A 12,145-nucleotide genomic window follows, 5' to 3' on the forward strand; every position below is an offset into this window, starting at 1 on the left:
AAAACGAAAAGAAAATCCACAAACAAAATGAATTCAGCATAGAAAATTATGTGGAACAAAGAATCCAGCAATACCACAAAAAACACACACACAGAAAAATGACCAGAGTCAATTCATGTGTATTGATGATTATACTGAATGTGGTGGTGGTGGTGGTGATGTGTCATGGAATTGGTTCATAGCGACCCTGTATAGGGTTTCCAAGGCTGTAAATTTTAAGCAAGTGAAAAGCCTCATCTTTCTCCCCAAGAATCAGTTTCGAACAGTTGACCTTGAGATTAGCAGCCCAACTCCTAACCACTACATTACCAGTAAATGGATTAAATGTACGAGTCAAAAGACATAAACAGCAGAATGGATAAGAAAACAGGATTCTTCAATACGCTGTCTACAAGAGACATATCAAAAAGATGGAGACATACTACATGCCCATCAACAGAAGAATGGCTAAACAAACTTTGGTACATACACACAATGGGATACTATACAGTGTTGAACAATAATGATGAATCTGCTCAACACCTCACAACATGGTTGAACCTGGAGGACATTATGCTGAGTGAAAATAGTCAATCAAAAAAGGACAAACATTGGATGAATGTAAAACGAATGTTCTCCCATGTAAACTACACAAGGACACACTGTGTGAGACCAATGCTATAAAAGTTAAAACAAAGTTAAAAAAAAAAGGTTTTCTTGATTAAAAAAATAATCTATGATGGTTATTGAGAGGGAGGAAAGGGAAAATTATTAATGGGCTAGAGGGTTGTTGTTGTTTAATGCCACCGAGTCAGTTCAGACTCATAGTGAACCTATTTAGGCTTTCTGAGGAGTAACTGGTAGGTTTGAACTGCCAACCTTGTGACTCTCAGTCCAGTTCTGATCCTACAGTGTCACACCAGGACTAGAGGGTAGATACTTACTTACACAGGTGATAGGACAGACAATATACAACAAAAAGTAAGGTTAGCAGAGGAAAGATGAAAAGAAGTGGGAGGCAAGGGAGGGTTTTAATAGTTAAAGTGAATAGAGGTAAGTGCTATTAACTATTGGTTCATGGAGGGAATTACAACCACATAATGAAGCACAGCATATGATTTGTTGAATGTAAAACTGAAGATTTGTTTTGTAAGCCTTCACTCAATTCACAATAAAAAGTAAAAAAATAAAACAACCTCAAAAAAAACCCAGCTCATTGACAGGGAACTGCCAGAGGTTCAAGCTGGTTACAGTCTAGGACATGGAACTAACAAATATCATTGCTGATGTCATATGGATCTTGGCTGTAAGCAGGGAATATCAGAAAGATGTTTACTTGTGCTTTATTGACTACACAAAGGCTTTCAACTGTGTGGATCATGACAAGTTATGGACAGCATTGCGTAGAATGAGTTAACTGTGCTCAAGAGGAACCTGTACATAGACAAAGAGGCAGTCATTTGAATAGAACAAGGGGAAACTGAATGGTTTAAAATAAGCAAAGGTGTGAGCCATCGTTGTATTTTTTTTTTTTTAACCACAATTATTCAAACTGTATGCTGAGCAAATAATCTGAGAAGCACAATTACATGAAGAAGAACATGGCATCAGGATTGGAGGAAGGCTCAGTAACCACCTGAGATCTGCAGATGATACAATCTTGCTTGCTGAAAGCGAAGAGGACTTAAAATACTTACTGATGAAAATCAAAGACCACAGCCTTTGGCATGGGTTGCACCTCAGTGTAAAGAAAACAAAAATCCTCACCATTGGACCAATAAATAGTATCATGATAAATGAAGAAAAGATTGAAGTTGTCAAAGGCTTCATGTTTCTTAGATCCACTTTCAACACTCATGGAAACAGTAGTCAAGAAATCAAAGGACATACTGCATTAGGCAAATCTGTACAAGACCTTTTGAAAGTATTCCAGAGCAAAGATGTCAGTTTGAGGACTAAGGTGTCCCTGATCCAAGCCATGGTATTTTCAATAACCTCATAAGCACATGAAAGTTGGGACAATGAAATAAGGAAGGCTGTAGAAATATTGATTCATTGAGTTATGGTGTTGGAAAAGAATATTAAAAGGACCATGGATTGTTAGAAGAATATACAAATTTGCGCTGGAAGAAGTACAGCCAGAATGCTTCTTAGAAGCCAGACTTCTTTTCTCATCCTTCGGATATAGTATCAGGAGGGCCGGTCCGAGGAGAACTACATCTGGCTAGATAAAGTGCAGGGCCAGCAAAAGAGAAGACCCTGAACAAGATGGACTGGCACAGAGGCAACAGCAATGGACTCAAGCTTAACAATGATTGTGAGTATGTTACAACACAGAACCAGACAGTGTTTCATTGTGCGTAAGGTCGATATAAATTGTACCCTACTGAACGGCACCTAACAACACTAACAATCGGTTAAAAGCAGACTGTGGAACTGAGCAGTTTAGGTCAAATTCTGCCTCTGGTATTTACTAGTTGTGTGACTTTAGGCAAGTTATCCAAGCTCTTTGTGAACCTTTTAGCTTTTCTGTAAAACAGACATGTAATTAACAGTATTGCCCAGGGTTGGTGTAAGGAATAAGTGAGTTAATATATACAAAGCGCACAGAATAAAGTACATAAAAGGGCTATATTCTCAAAACTATGTTATGATACTAGATGAAATAATATAACTTATGAATTATTGCTATATTTTATATTGGAAAAAGAATGGACACAAAGTACCTGAAAAACTAAGTTTAGGGGAACTATCCCTCCAACCCTAAATCATAAATATGTTAAACAGAGTTTGAAAACACAAAATCCCTAGACATGCAAAAAACCAAGACAATTTAAAGCTGCTACCATAGATATTTGAACTGCAAAGTTGGCGGTTCAAGCTCACCGGCTGCTTCTTGGAAACACTATACAGGGTTGCTATGGGTTGTAATTGACTCAACGGCACTTCACAACACAACAACAACCATAGATATAGTGCTTTGGTGCAAAAAGAGGTAGATATTGCCAAAAAGCAAATTCACTGCCATCAAGTCCATTCAGACACAATATAAACCCAAAGATTTCAAGAGCTGAGGATTTACATTCTCATAAAGGAAGCAATTATAGTTAAAGAGCAAAGATGCCACTTTGAGGACTAAGGTATGCCTGACCCAAGTCATGCACGGTATCTTCAATTATCTTATAAGCATGTGAAAGCCGAACAATGAACAAGGAAAACCAGAGAAGAACGATTCATCTGCCTTAAGGTGTTGGCAAAGAATACTGAAAGTTCCACGGACTGCCAGAAGAATGAACAAATCTGTCTTGGAAGAAGTACAGTCAGAATGCCCTTAGAAGTGAGGAAGTGAGGCTGGGCTCTTGTGCTTCAGATATGCTATCAACTAGAAAATGCTAGAGTCTGATACTGACCCTCAGAGAGCTGAGGTAACTTGCCTAAGGTCACACAGCTAGTAAATGCTAGAGTCAGAATTTGGTGCTAGTCTGCCTGCTGCCAGTCCCTGAAAACAGACATTGAGATTGGTAAAACAGCGGGTCGGTGAAAAAGAGGGCAATCTCCAAAAGATGGATTAACACTGCAGCTGCAACATAACTACGGCTGTGATGGGGAAGGGCCAGGCAGCACCTGGTCCTGGAGTGCACAAGACATCTAACTAAGAAAGGGAATGTGGTTCTGGAAAGATTAAATAGTGAAGCCACTCTCTGTACCTTAAAGAGGATTGCCAATGCCAGATGCACATACTTTGACATTAATCGAAATCAAAATTAGGTTAAAAGTTCACTCCTGAATGTGTAAGTATTTCAATAGAGGACATTTCTGAGCAAAGATTCTGTGTTTGGTCAATATCAAATAGATTTATTGTTGTTTTGTGTGCTCATGAGTCGGTTCCAACTCATAGTGAACCTGTATAGGGTTTCTGAGGAACAGCTGGTGGGTTTGAACCACTGTCCTTGCTGTTCAAACCCATCCTGTGGTTCACTGCATTATCCTGCAGCACCACACAGGAAGTGTCTAAAAGGCTAACTGAAAGTAAATCTGAAAAATCAGGCTACGGTCAGACCATGAAAAAGTTGTTAAATGCCAAGCTGTGGAGTTTGCCTTTAATTTTACAGTTGCAAGGATCCATAAAAGGAGCATGGTAGAAAGATGAGGCTGTCTGCTCCCTTAATGATTTACAGTCTCAGAAACTCTACACAGGGTCACTATCAGTCAGAACTGACTCAAGGGCAATGGGTTCTAAGAACCCATTAAAAAGAAACAACAACAACAAAAACCCTGTATGATTAAAAAAAACACAGTACTTGTAAAATGAATCTGGAAGCAACAGTACAGTGTTTCACAGAACTGAGTCTGGAGAAATTCCTTAGTCTTCTGACTGATTTCCCTCCAGGGAAGGAGCAGCACGGGGAGTGAACTAAGAGGCAGTGAGGTGAAGATTAAAACAGAGCTCAATTAGTAAGGTGGAAGTTGGAAGGAACAAGCAGGAAGGGACCTGGGCCCTATAGTTAATGATACAGTTTTACACTAAAATTTAAGGCAACAATAACAACCACAAGATGTGGACTTTGCCTACAAACATTTTAGTTTTTCATTTTGAGAAGCCACTGACAAACTATACAAGTAGTTTGAAGCAGGGTATGCATTATCAGGTTTTTTTTTCAAATAAAACACAATATGCAAAGTCAATCTGTACCATTCCTTCACCTCTGCAATTCCATTCATGTAGGAATAAGTGCTGTAGGGTAAGCACTGGACGCGAACTACAAGGTTGGCAATTCAAACCCACCAGTTGCTGAGAGAGAGAGAGAGAGGAGGCTTTCTGCTCCTGTAAATATTTACAGCTTTGGAAAGGCTACACCGGGTAGCTGTGAATTGAAATTGATGCACTGGCAGTGGCTATTTGTTGTCTCTGTGTGGTTATTTATAAAGAAAGATGCCCTGGTAGAAGAGTGGATAAGAGCTGTGCTGCCAGTAGAAAAGTTAGTGGTTCAAACCCAGCAGCCACTGGGGAGAAAGACGTGTCAGTAGGTTTCTCTAAAGACTTACAGTCTTGAACACTCTATGGGGCAGGTCTACTCTATCCTTTAGGGTTACTGGTGAGTTGGGATTGACTTGACAGCAATTAGTTGGGTATTTATATTAAAAATCATCAGAAAAAAAACGTTTATAATTGTGAATGAGTTCATTGACAGTAGATACAAGGAATAGGTTTGTCAGATCAGAGTCAAACATCTCCATGGTTTCTCTGATGGCACTACCCTATATGAAGCACCTCTTTTATGGTATCATGCATTATGGGTATCTCTAAGAGCACAAACGATGCAATGTTCATTTCGTATCAGTTCTTAAAAATTAGAAGACTAATCTGCTCATAGACATAAAGGCCATCACCATGAATACTGCAGCATATCATCTGAACCTAGGGATGTTAAAATTTTAAAAAGCAAATAACATAAGTTGGGTATAGATTTGATAAAATGTCTTGCTTTGGTCCACATTAAAGGAACTAATCTTTATGTTTTACTGGACCTTTTCAACATCTTTTAAACACTGTTAGTGCCTCTTCCTACTTTGGAGGGTTCCTTGTTAAGATGGTATTTTAAAAGCCCAGTGACAGTGATGATTGTACAACTGTGAATATATGAAAAACCACTGAATTGTAAACTTTGAGTGAATTTAATCTAATGTGAATTATAGATAATAAAACTTACATTTTAAAGTTCATTGAGTATGAATAGAGTGATACAATAATCTAGCTTGTAATTAATAAGCAAAATGATGTAAATATTGTCCTGTCAAAGCTATTAATGCAGACATAAACAACTGTATGTTGCCTGAAATAAAAGAATGTTTAAGGTACACTTGGGCAGACACAGAATTCTGATGCTCAGTTTACGCTACTAACATTTCTTCCCATTCCCTGGGCACTTATTAGCAGAACCAAGGAGTCTTCTCAGGGAAACTAGTTCATGATTAAAATTGATAGCTAATCATAAATTCATAGGCAGCAAATTCAGCTATTTTTTTAGTGGAATCATTTATATTCATATTATGGCAAAGTCAAAAGTCTAAGAAATGTGATAATTTTTTACACTTACAAAGTAACAAACATTTTTTTCCTCAACACTTAAGTTTTATTCTTGGAGTATACTATTATTGTTGTTAGGTACCACCAAGTCAACACTGACTCATAGTGACTCTGCACAACAGAATGAAACTCTGCCCCATACTGTGCCAACCTCACAAACATTGATAAACCCAAGCCCATTGCTGCTGTCATTGGGCTGATCTGTCTCATTGGGAGTCTTCCTCCCTGTCTCTGACCCTCCACTTAAGCAAACATGACCTTATCCAGGGACTGGTCCCTCCTGATAATACGTCTTAAGTATGAGAGATGAAGTCTGGCCATTCTGGCTTCCAAGGAGAAATTTATACGTAATGGAGTACTACAACATAAAAGTTACTGGTGAAAGGTAGATTAATTAGATAGAAAGATGAGTTCATATACATTCATGGAATCATAAACAAAAATCAAGACCAGGAAAAAACCAATCCCTTCATTTTACAGATAGGGAAACCATGGCTCAGAGAGTTAAATGTACTACTCAAAGTTAATGCTAGTAAGTGGCAGAGCAAGGATTTAAATCTAAGACAGTCTGATTCCAAAATCCAGGCCATCAGGGATTCAACAGCAGAATTCTCATTAGCTAGCAAACATGAACCCCAAAATGTTAATTTTAAATTAGTTTTTCTTTTTCTAAAAAGAATGAAACTATGTATAATTCCTCAGTGAGTAGCAATTTTAAATAACCCTTTTTAAATTTCTAAATAATTTTGTGCGATACAATTGTGAATTCAGAACCAAATAGTCCCTAAGATGTATAGTCACTATAGCTATGACAATGGGTTGCTTTAAAGATTTGTTGTTAGTACTTATGTTTGTGTCTGTTTGTGTTTTACCTTTCGCCGTGTCACACTCCTTTATCATTTTGAGAAAGTTGGAAATTTCCCTATCTAGTCTCTGCTGACATGCTTGTACTTTCTGGAAACAAACAAACAAAAAGATAAAATTAAAACAAGTTCCATAAGCTTTAATGTTTCTATCAAAATTTTTAGTTCATGGGTTGATACACAATAATAACTGAGACTTTTATATTCTTTGCTATTGTTGTTAAGTGCTGTTGAGTCGGTTCTGATTCATAACAACCCTGTATAGGGTTTCCAAGACTATAAATCTTTAAGAGAATATAAAGCATCATCTTTATTCCATGGAACAGCTGGGGTTTGAACCACCAACCTTGTGGTTCACAGTCAAGTGCTTATCCTACAGTCACTGCGCTTCAATCAAGTACAAATAAACTGATGTAAATCTCTCTAAATTCTAAAGACATTTGACATCTCTAGTGTGGAGATCACACAATTTCACTAATTAATACTAATATCTTATTATGCCATATATATCTGAATAATCAAATTTCTTTAACTCATTTACTACTGCTGGTTAACTTTAGCCAGAAATTATAAAATGCATTCCTTAGGAATAGCCTTAAAAACTGTTTTCCTTTTCTATAAAAACAAATGATCCTAACATTTGGAAAACACACACCAATTTTAGCTCAGCAATAAAGTGTAAACACCCCCACAGAATCAGACCAATAAAGACCTTTTTTTAGCAAGTCAAAATTTAGAAAAATTAGGTAAAAGCTAATTATAAAAATTGTTTTTCCTTGTTATTTGAAAATTCTACATGCTTAAATTTCTAAAAGCAAAACATACAAGCAATTTCATGATGTAAGGTGCAGCTCATATTATTACGGATTTGGAAATTTGAAAGTAGAAAAATCTGTTTATCAATGTCATTTTGATTCAGTTCTATTTATAACTTCCATTTTAAAAAAATGAAAAGAACAAGTAAGAAAAATTATCATTGTAAATTTGGTTATTTATGGCAAGAATCCAAAACCAGCTGCTATCAAATTAATTTCTACTCATAGCAGCCCTGTGTGTGTCAGAGCAGAACTCAATCTCAAACGGCTTTAAATTATTATTATTTTTATTGTAAAAGGGCGGGGGGGAGGGGGGCGGGCCTTCAAAAAGTTCACAGGCAAATTCTATTATCTTTTAATCCATTTTACCATGAACTTTTGAAGCCCCTTATGGGTTCCCAGGTGTTTCTTCTTAGGAACCCCTGGGTAGACTTGCACCTCCAACCTTTCAGTTACCAGCTTGCTGTATTAACCATCTGCATTACTTAAAGACACTATATTGCTTCATAGGCTTTTTGAGACTGTAAATCTGTACAGAAGAAGATTGTCTCATCTTTCTCCTGCAGAGTAGCTAGTAGATTCAAACTGCCCATCTTTGGGTTAGCAGCCCAACACTTAACTCACTTTGCCACCAGTGCTCCTTAGAGATGCTATGGTGATGGTGGTTATGTGCCGTGGAGTCGGTTCTGACTCATAGCGATCCTGTACAGTATTTCTGAGGCTGTAAATCTTTACGGAAGCAGAAAACCTCATCTTTCTCCTGCGGAACAGCCGGTAGTTTCAAACTGCTGACCTTGCGGTTTGCAGCCCGATTCGTAACCACTACACTGGCAGAGCTCCTTAGAGCATATTTATTCTGAAAACATTGATCTTACAGTCTTAGAATCACACTGTTGCTTAGTTTTTTTTTGTTTTTTTTTTTGAAGCTTTTCTATTCTGTACTCCTAATCCCAATTAGTCCATCAGTAAACATTATGCTCATGTAAAATTAGACCTACTGTAGTTCAATATGCCAAGGGGACACAGGTAAGCACTTTTTCATCTTATAAATTTATAAGTACTTATGAAGTTCAGCTCAACCACAGTAGAATTATTCATGGCACAGTAGTAACAGCCAATGTTCCCTATAAAAATCTGTATTAGCTCCCTTTCTTTTGAAGAATTTATACATAAAAACATAATTCACTTTTATTTACTTTTAAAGGAGACGGATAATCACTACATTATGTGGAACGCAAAATACCACAAAAAGGGAAATGGTATCATTTTTAAAGTCATACTCTGTGAATACAGGGTAAAGGTAGGAAAAGTCAATCTGAGGGCACCAAAACCAGCAGACTAAATGCAGCTCTCATAATTTATTAACAAAAAGACATTTTCACTTTCTGTACATGAATACCCTTGCTCTTGTACCACGCATAACTATTCTTTTCTCTCTTCCTTTCTATGTGAAAGACAGTTGCACACATGAAAGCAAGCCCTGGTTTCACTGGCTGACTTTGGGCCTGTTTTATTATAACTCCTTGAATGTTATAATTCAAGGTAAGAGCAATGCGATCCAGTGGTGCTACTAACATCATTGATCTTCCCTTGTTGTTGTTAAGTGCCTTTGCATCACTTCTGACTCACAGTTACCCTGCATAGGGTTTCTGAGGAGCGGCTGGTGAGTTTGAACTGCCGCCAACTTAGTAGTTCAGACCAACCTTGAGGTCGAGTGCTTATCCTATGGCACCACACCAGGACTCCCTAACTTGTTGAAAGCTTCATGTTTCTCCCGAGGAGTAGCTGATGGGCTCAAACTGTGGACTTTGTGGTTCATAGTCCAGTGCTTATTGTATGGAGCCACAATGCATCTCCTGTATCTTACCTATCTAATGTTACCTATCTAATGCACTTAAAAAAAAAAAATGCTTTCTTGATTGATAAGTTATTTGTTTCATAAGGTACATAGTAAATCAGCTGGAGAAGGTTCAATCTACACATTCTGTTTTACAGCTGGGTACAATGTTTATCTTCTAAATAATTTAGTGCTGTTTTAAGCAACATTAAAAAGAACAGAAAGAGGTTACTAATACAATAGAATACAACACATTCTCTTATTTGTTACAATTTCTCCTTAGTAACTATTGGCTATTCTATGAAAACCTAAAAATCCACTTAGGAAAAGGATTATAAATTCTTTACAGAGCCCAAAAATGTCTCTTTCTTGATTTGTACACCACTCAAGTTAAGTCAGGGACTCTTTAGTTTTAATTTCTATTGATTTATTCTTCCCAAATTGGATCCCATAATAGGTAATTTTCTAATACATGAAATTTGATAGTTTTATTTTAAACCCAACTTACCTTATGCACAACATAGAGAACAAGGATAACACTAACAAAAGCCCTAAAAGATCAGCCATCGTTAGAACACAGCCTCCTGTTACTACTTCTGCCCACCCAGATGGATTTGCTAGTTTTGTTTGATTTAGGTTACTGAGCCCTGTCTTATGCTGTCTGACCAGTGAGGCAGCTTAGAAATGTGTACCAATAGGATAAGCTGTTAGAGAAGAGTAGACAGCACAGGGACAGCTAATTGTGACTAATTGCTATAGAGAATCCAATTTGGTTAATTAAGAGCAGAGATTTTTTATCAACAGATGATGACTAAACAACTGTGGCTCATCCATTTTCTAGAATACTCCTCCTCAATAAAAAAGAACTACTGTTTGCTGGTGGTGTTAGGTGTCCTTGAGTCCTTTTCCACTCATGGTAGCATTATGCACAACAGAACAAAACACTGCTCTGGACTGCACCATCCTCACAATTGTTAGGTTGGAGCCCAGTGCTGCCAATCCCTCTTGTTGGGGATTTCCTCTTCTTCACTGATGCTCTGCTTTACCAAACCTGATGGCCTTCTCCAAAGACTGATCCCTCCTGACAACATGTCCAAAGAATGAGAGATGCCATCTCACCATCCTTGCTTCTAAGAAGCATTCTGGTTGTACTTTTCCCAAGACAGATTTGTTTGTTTTTTTAGAAGTTCATGATACTATCAATATTCTTTGCAAATACCATAATTCAAATGTATCATTATGGTCTTCCTTATTCATTGTCCAGCTTTCACATGCATATAAGGCAATTGAAAATAGTATGGCTTGGGTCAGGAACACTTTAATCCTCAAAGTGACCTCTTTGCTCTTTAAGGGTAAACTGGTCTGTTATAGCAGATTTGCCTATTATAATATTTCCTTTGATTTCTTGATTACTGCTTCCATGAGTTGATCAAGCAAAACAAAGTCTTGGACAACTTCAAAGTTCTCTCCATTTATCTTGATGTTATTTACTGGTCCATTGCTGAGGATTTTTGTTTTCTTTACATTGAGGTGCAATCCACACCAAAGACTGTGGTCTCTAATCTTCATCAGTAAGTATTTTAAGCCCTCTTCTTCGCTTTCAGCAAGCAAGGTTGTATTATTTGCATATCACAGATTGTTAATTAGCCTTCCTCCAACCCTGATGCCATATTTTTCTTCAATTATTTGCTCAGCATATAGATTGAATAACTACGGTGAAAGCATGAAACCCTGGTACACTTTCTAATTTTAAACATATCATCAATCTAAAGGTCAGAGGCAGACTGTGGAACAGATCATCAATTGCTCATATGCAAGTTCAGGTTGAAGCTGAGGAAGATTAAAACAAGTCTATGTGAGCCAAAATATGACTTTGAACATATCCCACCTGAATTTAGAGATGATCTCAAGAAAAGATTTGATGAATTAGACACTAGTGACACAAGATCACAAGAGTTCTGGGATGATTTCAAGATCATACAGAAAGAAAGCAAAAGGGTGTTAAGAAGACAAGAGAGAAGAAAAAGACCAAAATGGATGTCAGAAGAGTCTCTGAAATTGAGAAATAATGTCATAAAAGAGTTGAATAGAAAATTTCAAAGGTCAGCTGGAGAAGACTAAGTCAAATATTATAACGATACGTACAAAGATCTGGAATTAGAAAACCAAAAGGGAAGAACATGCTCAGCATTTCTTAACCTGAGGGAACTAAAAAAAAATTCAAGCCTTGACTTGAAATATTGAAGGCTTCGATGGGCAAAATATTGAATGAAGCAGAAAGCATCAAAAGAAGATGGAAGAAATACACAGATTCACTGTACCAAAAAGAAATGGTCGATATTCAAACATTTCAAGAGGTAGCATATGATCAAAAGCCAATGATACTGAAGGAGGAAGTTGAAGGTGCACTGAAGACTTTGGCAAAAAACAAGGCTCTGGGGAGAGGATTTCCGGCACTTCCCAGACCAGGCAGCTCAGAGTAGACACTGGAGAGGGAGAGAAAGGAATAGTCAGAAACACCATACTAGAAGGCTTGTAAGTCCGTCTTCTGCCTATGACTGAT

The 12,145-nt window shown here is 37.4% G+C and overlaps 1 protein-coding gene across 1 annotated transcript in view; it reads right to left on the reverse strand.

Annotated features, from left to right (window-relative positions):
* Nucleotides 1-12,145, reverse strand: part of OSBPL1A (oxysterol binding protein-like 1A) — a 274,214-nt gene that overhangs the window by 184,939 nt on the left and 77,130 nt on the right. Inside the window, exon 13 of the mRNA XM_006835025.1 lies at nt 6,940-7,021. Within this exon, the coding sequence (XP_006835088.1) occupies nt 6,940-7,021 (82 nt within the window). The remainder of the gene's footprint in view (nt 1-6,939; nt 7,022-12,145) is intronic.

Source organism: Chrysochloris asiatica, unplaced genomic scaffold, assembly GCF_000296735.1.
Source record: "Chrysochloris asiatica unplaced genomic scaffold, ChrAsi1.0 scaffold00015, whole genome shotgun sequence".
Taxonomy (NCBI): Eukaryota; Metazoa; Chordata; class Mammalia; order Afrosoricida; family Chrysochloridae; genus Chrysochloris; species Chrysochloris asiatica.